The sequence below is a fragment of the Desmodus rotundus genome, chromosome 9 (genome assembly GCF_022682495.2).
Source record: "Desmodus rotundus isolate HL8 chromosome 9, HLdesRot8A.1, whole genome shotgun sequence".
Taxonomy (NCBI): Eukaryota; Metazoa; Chordata; class Mammalia; order Chiroptera; family Phyllostomidae; genus Desmodus; species Desmodus rotundus.
The window spans coordinates 78691340-78709651 of record NC_071395.1 but is presented as its reverse complement, the minus strand read 5'-3'; the positions used below and the strand labels follow the sequence as shown (position 1 = coordinate 78709651).

Genomic DNA, 18312 nt, shown 5'->3' with positions numbered 1-18312 from the left:
AACTATTTTTTAAAGGGGCCAGATAGTAGATATTTTAGACTTTGTGGGCCAGGAGGCAAAATTGAGGATATTATATGGGTACTTGAGTATATAGCCATTTAAAATGTAACCTTTTCAAAATACAAAGACCATTCTTAACTAGTAGACTATTTAAACACACACACACACACACACACACACACACAATTTGGCCCACAGGCTATAGTTGGCTTTGTCCCTGTTCTACAGTTATTTCCATTTGAGAGAAGAAATTAAAAGTCTTTTTTTTTTTTTTTTAATTGAGAAAGAGACAGAGATAGACATCTATTTGTTTTCCACTTACTGATGCATTCATTGGTTGTTTCTTGTATGTGCCCTGACCAGGGTCAAACTTCCCCATGCCAGGGCAGTGCTCTCACCGACTGAGCTACCCAGCTCGAGCAAGAAAATCACAGTCTTACATCACTTAATCAAGTGTCTAAATTTTTCTTAAGAAAAATATGGTTATTTTTGAAATAGCTTATGATAGATTAATCTTCATAATGCCATCCTTGGTTACCGTGCCTTCCTTTTTCAGAGAGGTTTAAGATAGAAGAGAGAACAATTATGTATCCTACGAAAGAGTAGTCTGTCTTCTTTCACACTTCTTTCCACAAGTCATGAATAGATAGCTCATAGTAGGATATATCTGTTTTCTTTCTCTCTTTCAGCTACGCTTGGATGAAGCACAGGAAGCAGAGTGCCAGGTTTTGAAGATGCAGCTGCAGCAGGAACTGGAGCTGTTGAATGCATATCAGAGCAAAATCAAGATGCAAGCTGAGGCACAACATGATCGAGAGCTTCGGGAGCTTGAACAGAGGGTCTCCCTCCGCAGGGCGCTCTTAGAACAAAAGGTATAAGTAGTAGAAGGAAGGTAATTGTGCTAGTATTTGCTTTCTTCTGAAGCATTTTATAAATAAATTGACAGGTGGCATTAGACTTTTTTTATAATATTATATTTCCTTTTTAATTTGGTAGTTTTTTCTTTTTTAAAAAAATTATTGATTCAATAATGAACCTTATAATTAATGATTTCTATACATTAAGGGGCTATAATTAAGTATAATTGCTAGAGGAAAGATACGGATTATGTGAAGATGATTGAATTCTGAGAGAGTAGCTCTGGCTCCATGTTCTCACTTCTTTTGTGTATGTAGCTCTCCCTGGAGAGATTGCAGGAAAACTTGGAGAGTGAAGAAAAATAATTTTAGCAATTACATGGAAGAGGCAGGGACAAAGGATCAGGAATATATACTTTACTCGTATATCCTGGGCCTGGAACTATACAGATTGGTGGAAGACTACTAGAGGACAGAAGATAAAATCAGTTCCACACTGGTGAAAAGTCAGACTGAAAATGTTTCTTTAGATGTGCCTTTATTTACTGTTTTTAACTTATTCTTTGTCAGATATATCAGAGAATAGAACTAGAATCACAAAATTCATTTCTGTCCTTTAAGGAACTTAAGCTGTGTGTGTGTGTGTTGGGTAAAGGGCACTGGGCAAAAGATTTTGAGTGATAAAAAAAGGAAAGGTACTTCTTATGAGAAGTAGTAGATTATCAGTTGTATCCGTGACTCAGAGGTATGTTCCAGAATTCCTGAGCCTTAAGTTCCCAATAGTTGACATAGTCTTAAGTCCATTGGTCCATTAAGTTAATGGTCTTGCCTGTTAAAAGTTGTCAGTGATTCAGCTCATAGGTTTACTATTGTCTCCTGCAGTTCTTCTGGTAAGAGTATATTCTTAAAAACATCCACCTAAGTAAGATGTTACTATTTCTCTGGCACATCTGTCTTTAATACTGGCTTCTCGAGAGGTACTTGCCTCTAAAAATTATCTCAATCAATGTTTCTCATTAAAGATGGAAAGATTAAAAAATTTGGAGAAAAATCTAATTTGTCTAATGTACAGATTTCATAAATCTAATTCCAACTTTCATATTTAAAATACAATCCAAAGTTCTGTTTCCTATGCTTCAAAATTACCACTAAAAGGAAAACTCCCTATAGTATTTGAGGAATAATAGTGTTGTGGAAACATTAGTACTATTAAAGTATATTTGTATTTTTAGCTCCACCTAGTGGTTCAGACTTAAACAGTGCTAATTAATCATTTTAATATATGAAGCAAAGCCTACGTGTTCTACAAAGTCTAGTAAAATGTGAGTATAAGACTGATACAGTTCTGGCCAAGATGGAAGTGTAAGTAGATAACACTTTGCCTCCTTACACAACCAAAAGAAGAACAACAACAAATTTAAAAACAAAAAAACAACCAAACTGCCAGAAAATTGAACTGTATGGAAGTCTGACAACCAAGGAGTTAAAGGAGAAACATTCATCCAGACTGGTTGGAGGGGCAGAGACAGGCAGCCGGGCAGAGAGGACACACAGCAAGGTGGCTAGAGGAACGAGTGGACGAAGTGTTGGCTGGAGGACTGGGTTGTCCCACATTTGCATGTGGACAAACCAGGAGGAATAGCTGGGGAGTGAGACAGACCATGCAACCCAGGGTTCCAGTGTGGGTAAAGAAAGCCTCAAAAACCTCTGAGTATAAAAACTTGTGGGGGGTGAGCCAGCAGGAAAAACTCCCAGCCTCACAGGAGAGTTTATTGGAGAGACTCACAGGGTCCTAGAACATACACAAACCCACCCACCCAGGAATCAGCACCAGAAGGGCCCAATTGGCTTGTGGGTAGCAGAGGAAGTGACTGAAAGCCAGCCGAGAGCCCAGCAAGCGGCATCGTTCCCCTCTGTGGGCCTCTCCCCCACATACAGTTCCGTAATGCAGTGACATGGGTTGCCCCACTCTGGTGAATTCCTGAGGCTTCCCTTACAACGTAACAGGTGCACCAAGACAGAAATATGGCCCAAATGAAAGAACTGATCAAAACTCCAGAAGAAGAACTAAGCAGCGAAGAGATAACCAACCTATCAGATGCAGAGTTCAAAACACTGGTAATCTGTATCCTCACAGAAATGGTTGAGTGTGGTCACAAAATAGAGGAAGAGGTAAAGGCTATGTGAAGTGAAATAAAGGAAAATGTACAGGGAAACAACAGTGAAGAGAAGGAAACTGGGGCTCAAATCAATGGTTTGGAGCAGAAGGAAGAAATAAACTTTCAACCAGAACAGAATGAAGAAACCAGAATTTTAAAAAATGAGGAGAGGCTTAGGAACCTCTGGCACAACTGTAAACATCCAACATCCGGTTCCAACATCCGAATCATAGGGAGACATTTAATTTTTTAAAAGATTTTATTTACTTTTAGGGAGGGGGGAAGGGAGGGAGAAAGAGAGAAGCATCGATGTGGGAGAGAAATTTGGATCAGTTGCCTCTTCCACTCCCCCACCGGGGACCTGGTTCTCAACCCAGGCACTGGTTTGATTCCCAGTCAGGGGGAGCTCTTAGTCCACAGGCCAGTGCTCAGTCCACTGCGCCATACCAGCCAGGGCTCTTACTCCCTTTTTAAACTATACATTGGATCATTTCCTATAGGTATTCTCACATTTTAGATATGACTGATTGTATTCTCATATTGTTATTTATATATCCTCTCTCCTTCATATTTCTTATAAACTGGTAAGTAGATTTAGAGGCATGATCATGTTTAGATTAAATTTTTTTAAGGGTTACTATTCATTTCCTTTTGCATCATATTGAGAGATACATAATATCTAGTTGTCCCACTTTTAAGTGATATTATATTGATCAGGCATTATCAATATGATCATAAAAAGTTTCAACTATTTTTATTGTCCATTGACTTTAATGGGGTTTTTTTATATTTATAACAATTATATACAGTTAACTATATTTATTTGTAATACCTCCTAGTTTTCCAGAACTGATTAAATGGCTACCCAACCACTAATTTCTAAGTACATACTGTCTTCTAACTTTTTAATGAAAACTTTATAGTTCTTGTGTTTTTGGTTTTCGCTTTGGTCCATCTGGAACATGCTATGTGATGGGGTTCCACTTTTATTTCCTTGCAGATAGATGGCCAATTGTGTCTTTGTTACTTGTTGCGAAATCTATCTTTTTCCTATTGAATTAATTGCTACTTTTGTCCTGCATTAAAAGCATACAAACTTTGATCTGCATTCTATTTCTAATGTACTGGTTTTCTATTCCTATACCAATGCCATATTTGTCTTATTAAATAACATTATGGTATGTCTGCTAAGGCTGGTTTCTCCTCACTCATTTTCTTTTTCATTCAGCTTTTTACCTAATGGATTTAGTAACCATTGATGATAATACCTTGATTTATTATTTTAATAGAGGTTATTACCTTTGCTTTTAAGGATTTGATTTTATATATTTTAGAAATATAAATTAGGGGACTCTGGTCAAGATGGCAGTGTAGGCATACATGGCTCACCTCGTCACCCAACCACGACAAAACTACAACTAAAATATAGAACAACCATCGCTCAGGACCAACAGAAATCGAGTTAAATGGAAGTCTGACAACTATGGAATTAAAGAAACCACATCCGTCCAGACTGGCAGCAGGGCAGAGACCTGGAACAGTCTGATCCTACATCCATGTGTGCTGGATAAAAAAATGGGAGTGATGTCTCGAGGAGTCCCAGCCTCACACCAGGCCTCCCAGGCCAGGGCTCTAATGCCAGGAAGATAAGTCCCCACAACTTCAGGCTGCATAAACCAGCTGGGAGTGAGTCAGTGAAAGAATCTGCTGGAGAGCCCCGTGCAGTTCCTCTTAAAGAAACCACACAGGGACTCACCTACTCAGACTCATTCCCTCTGAGCTCCGGCACCAGGAAAGTGGCTTGAGGAACACCAGTGGTATGCAGGAGGAGGCTGAGGTGTCTGGCATCAAGGCGAGCAGAAGCCATTGTCCCTTTTCTGGGCCTTCCCCCAACAACAGACTGGAGCCGAATCTAAGATACCATCAACCTGGCTAACACTATTTGACCATCCTTGGACATCCCCAGAGCCTCTGCACCTACCAACTCACGGGCCCACCCAAGCTGCTTTTCCATATGAATGGCTGGTCTTGGCTCCTGCTGCACAGCTTCCTAAATCCTCTCAAGCAAGCCCTGTCTGGTGCGGTTTAGTGGACCGGGTGCCGGCCTGCAAACAAAAGGGGCACTGGTTCAGTTACCAGTGAGTGCACTTGCCTGGATGGCAGGCCAGGTCCCCAGTGAGGGCCACGTGAGAGGCAGCCACACATTGATGTTTCTCTCCTCTTTCTTCCTCCCTTCTGTTGTCTCTAAAAATCAATAAAATCTAATCAATCAGTCAATCAGTCCTCTCAAGCAAGTAGCCGCTAACTACAGTGAGCCCCAGGCCCTGAACTAGTAGCCTCCATTCACAGCTTGGCTTTGCCTAGAAATCCCCAGCACAAGTACCAGCCATCTCTGATTGCTTTATAGCTCAGGAAGGGTGGCCCTGGGCAAAACACAGGTGGGGGCTGACCTTGGCCTATACCACCACTGTGCCCCTGCACAGCTGGTTCTCTACAGAGTATGGAGGTTGGTGGTAAGTGGTCACAGCCATCCTGACTGGCCTGGGTAAAGCCCTCCCATTCATCTGCAAACAGCAACCAAGGCTCAACTACAAGAGGAGGGTGTACTCAGCCCCCATGTACCCAGGGTGCACCTCCCAGGTGTACCCAGGGAGGGTGCACCTTGAGTACCTAGCTTGGGTGATGAGGGAGGCTGTGCCTCTGAAGCTTACAGAACAGCTACTACATTAGGCCACACTACCAAGTCAGAGCAGCTCTACCTAATACATAGAAATACATACAGGGAGGCTGCCAAAACCAGGAGACAAAGAAACATAGCCCAAATGAAAGGACAGATCAAAATTCTAGAAAAAGCGCTAAGTGAAATGGAGATAAACAATCTATCAGATGCAGAGTTTAAAGCACCGGTTTTAAGGATGCTCAAGGAACTCAGTGAGAACATTAACAGCATAAAAAAGATCCAGTCAGAAGTGAAGGATACACTGGTTGAAATAAAAAGCAATTTACAGGGAAACAATGGATGAAGCAGAGAATCATATCAATGATTTGGAACATAAGGATACAAAAACAACCAGCAAAAGAGCAAGAAGGAAAAGGAATCCAAAAAAACAAGGATAGTGTAAGCAGATTGTGGGACAACTTTAAACAATCCAACATTCACTTCATAGGGGTGCCAGAAGGAGAAGAAATTGGAAATCTATTTGAAAAAAATAATGAAAGAAAAATTCTCTATAATTTGAAGGAAATAGACATGGAAATCCAAGAAGCAGAGTCCCAAGCAAGATGGCCACAAAGGAGCCCACCCCAAGACACATAATTAAAATGCCAAAGGTTAAAGATAAAGAGATGGGGGGTATATATTTTTTTTAAGTACAAGTAAATAAGTTACTGAATAGCCATGGGGATGTAAAGTGCAGTATAGGCAAGAGTAGCGGAAGAAATTACCCGCATGACCTGTGGACAGGAACAATGGTGGGGGCATTGCCTGAGGGAGTGAGGGATGCTGAATGGAGGGGGGCAAAGGGGGAAAATCACAACTGTAATAGTATAGTCAATAAAATATAATTTTAAAAAATTATGTGAGATTCCCACAGTACATCTCTTTGATTTTTAAATGCAAATCCATAAAATAGCCAGAGTGAATTTCTTCATGATTTACTTCAAAGCTGAGTAATTACTGCTTCCTTAGTTTTTAGACTTTAAAAAATAAATGAGCTTTCATTTTGCTTCCTTCCTCCAACCCCCAACAGATTGAAGAAGAGATGTTGGCTTTGCAGAATGAACGCACAGAACGAATAAGAAGCCTACTGGAGCGTCAAGCCAGAGAAATTGAAGCTTTTGACTCTGAAAGTATGAGACTAGGTTTTAGTAACATGGTCCTTTCTAATCTCTCCCCTGAGGCATTCAGCCACAGCTACCCAGGAGCTTCTGGTTGGTCTCACAACCCTACTGGGGGTCCAGCACCTCACTGGGGTCATCCCATGGGTGGCCCACCACAAGCTTGGGGCCATCCAATGCAAGGTGGACCCCAGCCATGGGGTCACCCCTCAGGGCCAATACAAGGGGTACCCCGAGGTAGCAGTATGGGAGTCCGCAATAGCCCTCAGGCTCTGAGGCGGACGGCTTCTGGGGGACGGACGGAGCAGGGCATGAGCAGAAGCACGAGTGTCACTTCACAAATATCCAATGGGTCACACATGTCTTATACATAACTTAATCATTGAAAGTGGCAATTCCGCTGGAGCTGTCTGCCAAAAGAAACTGCCTACAGACATCATCACAGCAGCCTCCTCACTTGGGTACTGCAGTGTGGAAGCTGAGTGCATATGGTATATTTTATTCATTTTTGTAAAGCGTTCTATTTTGTGTTTACTAATTGGGATGTCATAGTATTTGGCTGCCGGGTTTTTTGTTGTTTGTTTTTAACTTTTGGAGAGATTTTGAAAAGGAATTGTGTGCATGCGTACATACGCCGTGCGTGCGGAAAAAAGAAATTGGCTAGATGGGTATTTTCTGAACACTGTAAAAATAAAATACAGCAAAGTGGCTTGACTCATCACTTTGGGGCAACTGTATCCTAAGAAGTTTGTGAAAAGATCTAAAGCCTTCTCCATACGCCTGATTCTTATGAGCCACTCACAGCAGGCAACGTATGCTGGAACGAGTTACGGAAACACGCTTATATTCCCTCACCAGTATATTTTCTTTATTTAATTGGTCTGACTTCTCAGCCTCATTTGGAGTAAAAAAATGGAAAGCCATGAACACTAAAGGGTTACATTAATTTTTTCAGAGAGTAGAAAACAACTTAGTTCTTTTTCTGAGTGCTGCATAAGCTTGTCAGTGAATTTTATTTTTTCCGTTCAACTGTGCCTTCTTTGTGGCATGTGAAATGGAGGTGCTTAAGGAGATCACAAGTGGTGTGGGAATTGCATCAACAAACCTGTAAGCCTTTAAAGGAGAAGACCAGAAGGGTGAGAGAGGGGTCCCTGAAAGTTCATATGGTGGGTATGTCAGCAGCAGAGTGAGGAGGTGAAGCCTATATATCCTAATGTTTTGTTGCTTATACTGTGATATTTCATCCTAGCTAAGCTCTGTAGCTCTCCAAACCCCAAACAGTACTTTTACTTTGTACAAAAACAAAGAATTATAGCCAATATTCATCAAATGCCAGAGGTATTTGAATGATGCCATACTCGCAATCTGCCATTAATGGAATTGTCATCACACTACAAAGACATTAATTTGATCACCCCCTTATGGCTTATGGGATTTCCTGTTTACACGTAGAATAGCCAATTGTTTAAAGTTTAGTTGCCATAGTGAACCAGGAGTCACTGAGCCAATGACTTTGCCAGCTGCTGACTAACCCTCACTACCACTGTAGGTTCTGCTGCATGTGCAGGTCCTCTCTTTTTTTTAAGTTGCTGTTTTTGTTGCTGCAATACTTTACAAACTTCTAGTTCCTTGAGACTTAGTAACCATTTGGCATTATTTAACATCATACAGTAGGAAACACCACTTCCTAAAGTCTCTAGCCTCAGTGCTAAATTACTACTGAAAAGGAACTAGCAAGTTTGGCAGATTAAAAAAAAAAAAAAGTAAGTTGTAGTGGTCAAGGAGTCTCTTGACAAAAGCTAACCTTTTTCTTTTTTTCCAGAGAGGGGCATGTTTTAATTTGTTTCATTTTATTTTGTTTTGTTTTGCAATGAAGGATCAATCCAATGCTGAAAGTCAGATGTTGCTTGGTATTTCGTTGCCAGTGTGGAAATTAGCTGAAGGTGGGTAGGGAGCTGTGAGTATTACTTGAAGAAGAAAAAAAGTCCTTTCCAGTGACATATCAGATTTTCTTACAGGTTCCTGTCCTGCCCCCTCCCCAGTTGTCTTGAAGAACCCTTGCTGCTAACTCTGGATCCTGCTTTTCATATAGTCAAAGGGCTCCAAGTTAGAATTCTTTTAATTTCCTCTAAAAGATGCTTTTCACCTAGACCAGACTAATGACCAAATGGGAATCTGTTGTTGCTGAAATATGGGTTTTCTCAATTAAATTTAAGTCTTCCCCAGGCATATCAGTCCAATCTCCATGAATCATCCCCTTTAGGAGTTTCTGGCATTTAGTTTAAGGTAACTGGAAGAAAAATGTTTTAATGTAAATATTTAAAAAACCAGTATCACCATAGAATTTCACACAATGTCAGGCAGTGTTTCAGGTAGCACTCTGATACATTGTCCTCTTGGCCATGCTCAAGGTCACCAGTTTTTAGGTGAGCGTGACATGTACTTGTCATATCCAATGAAAGGGGCTTTTAATTTTCTCAATGTATCTTTCGCATTCAAACATCATAGTATTTCGAACAAATTGAGATATCTACCTATTTGGAGGAAAATTTAGAATTAATAAAATGTCCAAAAATGTAATGGAATTCGATACCTTTTCAAAAGTTCTAATTAGCCCCTCTGTACTACTAGAGGGGTGGGATAGGGAAGCAGATCAATTTTACACATAAAACTCTATAAAATCCAAAATACTGCCAATGATACATATTGAAGTCCACTTGTGGACTTAAATTAGTCAAATGGAGCTACTGGGCTCACCCAGGCCATGTGTACTTAGAAGACCGGGATTGAATAGTGATTCCAAATGTCTGTGCGGTAGGGCTTTGTCCGGTTTCACATGTAGGTCGTGAGTATACCTGGATTATTCCATGGAGTTAATTTTAATTTAAAAATACATAGTTTAAAAGTGACACATATTAATTGGTTTGTATGTATTTATAAGATCTAACTTCTGAGAAATCTCATGCATAGTAGGAATTACTCCAGTAAAGCTTGTAGCAGGAAAATTTAAAAGGTATAAGAAATCTTAAAGAAACAGGCACTTTCTGAATCAGTGTACAAATGTCAACATTTGATCAAATTGCTACCTCCTACTTGGTGTTCACTCAGTACATATGTATTTAAGGAAATGAAAAGTATGAGAAATTTGCCCAGCATATCAGAAAGTCTTAAATGCTATATCTGGTATCCAGAGCTTGGCAGTAAAAATTTTGTGTTCACTGTCTCTCCCTTTCTTTAGTTAGCATTTTAAAAAATGCAAAGCCTCATACCTTGAAATATGTTATTTCTAATTGGGTTGCCTCCCTTTTGAACATACTTTTTTCTCCTGTTATTAAAGTCAGTAACCCCAAATTATAACTTCTTCATTATATAGTAATGTTATCTGGAAAGTGTTTATATTGCTTTTATCCAGAGCTGCCCTTCTTTTTAGGCATTTTTATGCCTAGAGATGAATAGTCCTGCATTTGATGCCACACCCACAGGTATAATATGATTGGGACTCTATACCAAGGATTTATTGGTAAATTAAACTTTTTATTATAGTCATGATTTTAAGCTGCCCGGACATCAGGTAGACACCATTCAGTACACTAAGGAAACGGTCCTTGACACCCCTCGCACTCCCACCAAAGTTTCCTCATCCCCTTTTCAAAAGTCAGAAACTCTATGAGTGTCTTTTTCAGACCATAAGGCAGACTTTAGTACTTTCTACTTCTTTAAGTACTAAATGTCTGGCATTTTAAACTTTTATAAAATACATTGTGTTGGACACTGGAATAATACTGTTTATTTTCACCTGTGAAAAATGACCTTATTGTACTTGAAACACCTCCTTTGCATTTCTCCATTTGTGCCATTCACTAGTGGAAATAAATTGTATTATACCATTATCTACTGGCTTTTTAAAACTGTGTTAAATATGCACATTTTTGGTATAGCTATTATCATTTGTATGTATATATTGTATATACATATGAGTGTCTATATGTATGTATAGATGGATGGATGTAACTCATACTGTACATTTCCATCAGGGCACTTAAGGTTCTGTTATTTTGTTTTGTTATCTCAAATCCTCAGTTTAGGCAAGAATGCATGTGTTTAAGAATGAGTACTCTGGGCTGATATTTATGAGAAGGTGGTCATTAGATGCAGTCTCTTCTTTTTTAATCCCCTTTTAGCACTTGTGTGGATGGGAAGAAAATTAAGTGAAATGTGGAAACCTAAGTTGCAGATGCAGTAAAATAGTGCTGGGGGAGGAGCCAGTTAGTGTTTCCATGAGTTTCTGTCATGATGCAGAGAGAAGTGAGCCACGGCAATCAAACACTGGTGGTGATTCCTCTGCAAAGATGACCCATGAAACAATGAATCTTCACGTGCACTCGAGTATTAGTGATAGAATTGATCCTCTTACTCTTTTTTACTCAATTAGTACCAATAATTATGAATTTTGCTAAGGACCAAAACAACCAATAAAAGAATTACTGCTAAAAGCATCCAAGGTTCTCCAAAACCATAAAATCAACAGGAAATGGCCACTGGGAGAGAAGGGTATGGTATTGGCAGAGGGCTGTCTCCCTTTAGCTGCCGCCTCTTGCTTACTAATAGTAAGTTCTCTGTGAGCCTTCCACCCCTTCTGAGCCACTACTAGTGAGGCAGAGATTTGGCTCAACGCAGCAACCCTTTCCTAGGAGGTTTATATTGTCTTTTTTTTTGTGCCATGCTGACAATGTGAACTGTCCAGTGTGTATTCAAGTCAGAAAATAATACCTTTAAGGTGTAGAAGTATGAGTCTCCTATAATGATGGAAGAAGAGGTTTTTGTTTCTTAGATAGAAAACTACCTTCTCTAAGGAACAAAGCCGCAACTTGGGCTGTCAGCTTTGAGCTGTTTATCGAAATACAGATCATTTAAAGAGAAACAGGTTCTCTATTTTGTTTTCCCTCATCTAACATGATAGTGCCCCAGCCAGGTTGTAGCATTGCCTTTGAAAAAGTACTCACGCTTTCTTGTTAAGAACTGGAAATTTCCTGTCCTCAGATTCCTAAAAGAAGGGAGAGTGTGCACTTAGCAGACTTGCCTCTTGTATGCAAGGACTACTGATTGAAGTCTATTTTGCTGTGTGTCTGGTTATGTTGTCTGCACTTTTATGAAATCACTACAGTAGACTACATTGGAAATGACTATTAATTTGTAAAGAAGTAAGTTTTATTAAACACTTATCTAGAAAAAGAAAGTGAAGCTGAGAACTCTTTATATTTTTATTTTCTACTGAATTCTGGGAGCCCCCTTTAAAGTCACAATAACTAATTTTTCCCTAATTTATATTCAGACTTCCAAAATTTCACTCAAACAAGGGAAGAGAACCCACTTGGCCTAATGATAGCCTTCACATCATAAGAAATATATAAATTCGTTTGCACCTTATCTGCCTATTGTGGGGTTTTTAAACTTGCACTTCCCACCTACCCAAAAAGTAGATATTCTTTGGAGAAAATAAATGCAGAGAAGTAAAAGTAGGGAGCCATTTACTATGTCACCATCACTGTTAACTGTCTCCCAACAGTCCGAACTAAAGTTTCAGAGATTTTGTGTGTGTGTGTGAAAGTGCCTGTGTGTCTGTGTTGGGTTTGTTTTGTTTTTAAATATACAAGAGATTGTCCTTTAAATAGAGAAAAATGTTAATCCTCTCTGAAACAAGATACCCACTGGATATACTAACCTGAACATCTGTAGGTAGTTTGCCATGAAAAAGTAGAGAGAATACAAGACTTCTGAATGAATGAAAGGGTATCTTGATGCCCAAGAATTTCCCCCAAAGTACGGGTAATTCAGCCTGCACAGTTTCCTTTTCACTCATAGTTTTTAGCAATTGTGAGTGAAAAGTCTTGTAACTTTCTGTAAATATGTAGCTAACAAATTGACCTAGTTTCTGTATTTTTTGTTTGTTTGTTTTTGTGCTAAAGTTTATAAGTCTGTGCCAGCTAGAGAGGAGTTGCTGTCATTGCCGATTGTGGTCCTAGCATCTAACCGTGAAACCATCCTAGGTGACATTTTTAGAATTAATGCTTAAATATTGTTAAATGGGAAAATGAAGCTTAATCATTGGTCAGGTTTAAAGTCTTCTGAAGTGAAGTCACTTTATTCAATATAATGATTACATGTTCTCAATCATGAGTGAGGTAGGGAGCCTCCCTCCCCCAGTGGCCATGTTTACAGAAGTGTGTTTGTCTATAAAGTGCAAGAATTTTAATGTTTATGTAAATTATGCAGGTAACATTATGGCTTGGAATTGTTTATTGGGTTCTCTGGCTGAATTTTCAAATGAAATGAACTATTACTGGCACATTGATCCCATTTCAGAGCATTTTTCCTATTTCCAGAATTACATATGTTCCTTTTTCATTATCCCCACTTAACCCTTCTTTGATATGCCTTGTAGCCCCACAGGATTTAAGTCTGGAGAACGTAGACAAGGGAAATGCATTTTTTACAAATCCATCAACCCCTATTTGTATTCTTTCAGTACTCGTATGTTTCTATGGCAACTCTGAGGTCAGTGGAGTTAGAAATGAGATAGGAATGTTAATGAAAAGTGTGTACTCTTTGCTTTTGCATGGCTTGGCTTAGCATCACAGGTATATTAGGGCCACTTGAAAGCATGAAGACCTGTTATATGGGAACAGATTTCTCTCAGTGGCACATTTTGCTTTTTCTGAGCCCTCAAATATAATGCCTCCGCATGAACATTATTGTTACTATAAATTGTCCATGATCATGGAGTGAATTGTGTGATTAAAAAGATGTAACTGCTTAATATTTGCAGCTTCTGGCTGATCCATGTGACTGTTTGGCACATTTGAAACAAATGAAGGGACGGGTATTGGGACCCTTCTAAACCCCTTTTATTTGTCATAGACAAGTATATTTAGTTTCAGGTGCGGGCTGTCCCTGCTGTGTTGTCAGACAGCTCTTCCTTTGGTGTCCATTCCACATGTGCTTCCTTGCATTCATCATATCACAGAAACTACCACCCCTTCTCCCTAGTAGCATTTTATGTTACAACTTTTATTCCACATTAAATGGGACTTGTGCCTACTTAGAGTACCCCTCCAGTTAATTACATACACATGCCTAAAATAATGGAAGCAGAGTCACAAGGTGAGACATTTTTGAAAAATCCACTTGAGGCCAGTAAATTATCTGACAAAGTATTTTACCACATTATCTCGACACTTGATATATGAGCCTATTAGGAATGGCAGGTGGTTTCATGGAGCAAAATCCAAGGGGAGAGGGATATATGGGGTTTCTGTTAAGAGATAACTTTGTTCTTACTTTACCTTCCCTTTTATGATCCTTCTCTGCGAGGTTAGAATAGGTTAATTCTCCAAATTTATTTTATTTTTTACCTGTTAGGGAAATTTTTACGAAAGTGATGGTCTGATGTAAATAGCGTTTTAAAATATAGTGCACATAACTCCCCCAGACTATTCCAACCTGATAATTTGTAAATGCTTTAGAGTTTTTTAAATTAACACTTGTGTTGCTAAATCCTATTTATGTAAGTCTGCTAAATTTTTTAACCCATTTAAAACTTAAGACAAACATTTAAATAACGGATGGGTTACTCTGAGCAGTTTAGCTTTCAGAACCCCCTGGTTTTAGTATATGAAAAAGATAGCCTAGCGCACATTAATGAGGCTGGAGAGACTATGAGAAATATGTATAGTGTATATTTTAAAACAGCTTTGCTTGTATTGTGAAGATTTAAAAACAAACTTGAGATTTTTAACGTAACTATTAACACAGTTTTAACATAAGTTATCCCACTGGGTTTAAGAGCATCTTGAATGTATAATCCTTTTTGTAACCCAGGTTGGTTTCTGCTTTTACCAGTCATCCAAACATTATTTATGTTTTTAATTTTATATATTCATTTCCCTTTGTTTTCCTCAACCAGCATGATTTTTTTGCACATGTATTGTAGAAATTTTTAAAAAGAAAATTAATACATCATTTTCTCTGGGTTTTCTCCACTTTTCTCTTCCTTTCTACTAACCCCTTACCTTAAAGGCCATATCGCTCCATTTGCATTATTTGTGCAAATGCCAGGGTTGGTTTTTTATTTTTATTTTTGCTATTTACCTAAAAAAGAAAAATGCTTCAGTCAGTTGCTTTTTTTATTTAAAAAAGAAAAAAAGAAAAGAAAAAAAAAGCTGTAACCTTATCATTTCTGAGTAGACCATGGAGAGATGAATGCACACCTGTAATAGCCCAGGACCAGCTTTGGTGGCTAAAGGGAATGTTTTAACTAAGCAGGATGTTCTTTTCTAAAAGTGGTGTATATTATTCACAATCTTTCAGTTATTCCCACAAGTCGGGTCCAGATAAAATGAGGGTTATCAGCAAACTGATATGTTATCATTGAGGTTCATCAATGAATTTGTACATTTCTAGTTCCCTTTGGTGAAGGGAAAAATGATGATTTTGCAAGACCTAGATTTTGACTTGGTTTCTTGCCTCCTTTTCTGGCAGCCTACATCTTCTCATCTCCTGAAGCCCTTGAGCCTGTAGGGTTTTTGTAGTGGACGAAGGACTTGTGGTCTTTTAAAACTAGGACTGGTATTTTGTTTTGTTTTGTTTTGTTTTTCGGTGAGAGATTATCATCTTGAAAGTGACGTTCTGCCACTTTACAGATGACTGATTTTAAATATACACAGTCCTCTCAATTTTCGGACCAAACAGACGCCCACAGTGGAGGCTTGTCAAGGGTTGCAATGGGGAAGAAGCCTCTCCCTCACTGTCAGCACCAGCTGGTAAAGGTGACTGTACAGATGTGCATTTTCCTTTTGGTAGAAATGGTCCACAGCACTAACTGGTAAGGCTTATTGTACAGTATATTGTCAGTATTCTTCTGGTTCAACATACCTTATAGTTCTTATATAACCTGTATTAATTGTATAGATTGTGCATTTAAAGCTGTTACCAAGTTGTCGGAACATAAGAGCGAAAACAAGGTCATATGTAATATTTTGTTTGTAAGTATCCTTTGTATAATAGCAAAGGAAATGTTTAAAAAAATCAACTGTAATAAAGTAATTTTAGTACACAGTGTCTGCTCAGTTCTTTTTAAAGTCGTTTCATCCCGTCCTGACTGCTGTGGCTCAGTAGGTTGGGCGTCATTCCTCAAACCGGAAGGTCACCTGTTGGATTCCTGGTCAGGGCACATGCCTGGGTTGCTGGTTAGGTCCCTGGTTGGGGGCATGTGAGAGGCAACCAATCAATTTTCTCTCTCTCCCTTCCTTTCCCTCTAAAAATAAATAAAATCTTTTTAAAAATAATTTTATCCCAATAAATTATATTCAATTCAGAGACTATTGGATAATTACTGAGTCTCAGGCACCGTGCTGGATATTGAGATATAAAAATGAGTAAGATACGGGTAAGAGTAAAACTCCTGGTACAGATACAAACCCTCTAGTCTAATTACCTCAAATTCTGTTTGCCAGACAGTGAAGTGGCCTATCGTGTTATGGGTGTCAGATGATTTTTTAGGTTCTAATAGATGAATGCAGGTCCTTAAGTTTAATATAGACCTATTTGTGGTCCATATAACTACAACTCCTCCCCCACACAGAGATGGATGCAGTTCTTGGACATTGTACAAAACCATAAGGTGGCTTCATCTGGGCTTATCTTTCTGGATGTGAAAAATTACATTTTAGTTCTATATGGAGCAGAATATCTAATCTAGTTCTGTTTAAAACACTGTTGAAGTGGCATTTTTGTCATAAGGCTAATTTGGGGTGGGAGGGGGGATTTATGGACTGGAGTTTACATGTTTTTCATTAGAAAATGGTTTTGCGTGTCTTTTTTTTTTAAGATTATTTATTTTTAGAAGGGAAAGGAGCAAGAAAGAGATACATCGATGTGCGAGAGACACATCCATCAGTTGTCCCCTGCACACCCCCAGCTGGAGACCTGGCCGAGGGCCTAGGCACTAGGCACGTGCCTTGACAGGGAATCAACAAGTGACCTTTGAGCCACACTGGTCAGGGCTTAAGTGTCTGAAATAACATTTTTTAAAGTATAATTGAGATTACATGCTGTATTAAGTAGAAGACTGTCAGAAAAATGGCACCCTTAAGTTTTTAGTATAGCTTTTTAACTCCTAGAATGTTGGTATTGAGCTATTTTGAGATGAACATTTACTAGTGTTTAATTTTCAAAAGAAATTTGAATGTAAATGATGGAAAGCTAGTGCTATCACTGGCATCTCATTGGTGCCAGCTGCGGGACTAGGGTTCTCTGTATTCGTCGTGGACAATTAGTGACTTTAATTGACACCGTATTTTGAGATACTTGTTTGGTTTTTTTTTTTTTTTTTTTTAAGATATTTTCAGAGAGGGGGGGAAGGGAAGGAGAAAGAGGGAGAGAAACAACATTGTTGATTCTCAAATGCCCCCACCTGGGGACCCAGCCTGCAACCCAGGCATACGTCCTGGGGATCGAACCCTGGTGATCTTTTGCTTCACAGGCCATTGCTCAATCCACTGAGCCACATCATCTAAGGCCAGACCTTAATGGATAGAGGTAGACAAAATTGCTGAGGTACTGAGGCTATGCAAGCTATACAATAAATTTCAGAGGGTCATTTGGAGATGTATAGCTCTCCCCATGGAATTGTACATTCCAGCCGCTCCAAAGACACATTCTTTCCCCTTGTGCTACTATCCTTTACATTATGAAGTCTAAAATGAGCATTTTTTACTGTCACCTCAGCCAGTGATTGACTAGGAAAAGTCAAAGAAGTACGGTTTAAAGGGCAGTGGCTTGGATTCTGGTCTGTAGCCCCGCTACACTAACTGTGAGATCTTGAAGGTCACATCATCTCTGAGAAATAAGGAGACATGGTTTTGGGCCGGAACAAATGAACCAATGCAAAACCTGTTGGCTGGTATGACATGGTTATCAGGGTGCATGCGTGTGTTTGGGCAGGTGGTACAGAGACTTTGCCCTCAGTTGGGCAACCCAGGACCCAGCCCGTGAGCCTCAAAAGGTGCTGCTCTTCCAGGCCCTCCCCAACTTTGCAGTGGAATTAATAACTGGAACTTCTTGGCCTTACAAGAATTGAAGAACAGAGTCAGATCTGAAAGCAATGCCAGTTATCAGAGAGGTCTTTGAGCTCCAGTCAGGGAATGAATAGACACGCAGAAGGGGGTCTACCTGCTTTTACTATCTCATATCCTAACAGACCTAAATTAAGGCCTATTCACAGTCTCGGTCTTTTCATACAGAAAACTCAAAATAACTTTTCCAAGGACATAGGAGTCACTGATGAAGTACAAACCAGAACCCTCCCAAATCCAAGCCGATTGCCCACTGGAAAATATCTCTATGTAGGTATTTTTGAGGATCAGAGAATTTTGAGCCGGCTGGGAAATTATTAGCCCAGA

At 39.3% G+C, this 18312-nt stretch overlaps 1 protein-coding gene across 6 annotated transcripts in view; it reads left to right on the top strand.

The window, feature by feature from the left end:
- TAOK1 (TAO kinase 1) overlaps positions 1 to 15967 on the top strand; it is a 137760-nt gene extending 121793 nt beyond the window's left edge. For all 6 annotated transcript variants that reach the window (XM_045199370.2, XM_024565241.3, XM_053912089.1 and 3 more), the window contains 2 exons: positions 690 to 872; positions 6766 to 15967. In XM_045199370.2, coding sequence (XP_045055305.1) covers positions 690 to 872; positions 6766 to 7227 — 645 coding nt within the window. In that variant the 3' untranslated portion in view covers positions 7228 to 15967. The remainder of the gene's footprint in view (positions 1 to 689; positions 873 to 6765) is intronic.
- Positions 15968 to 18312: the final 2345 nt, after the last annotated feature.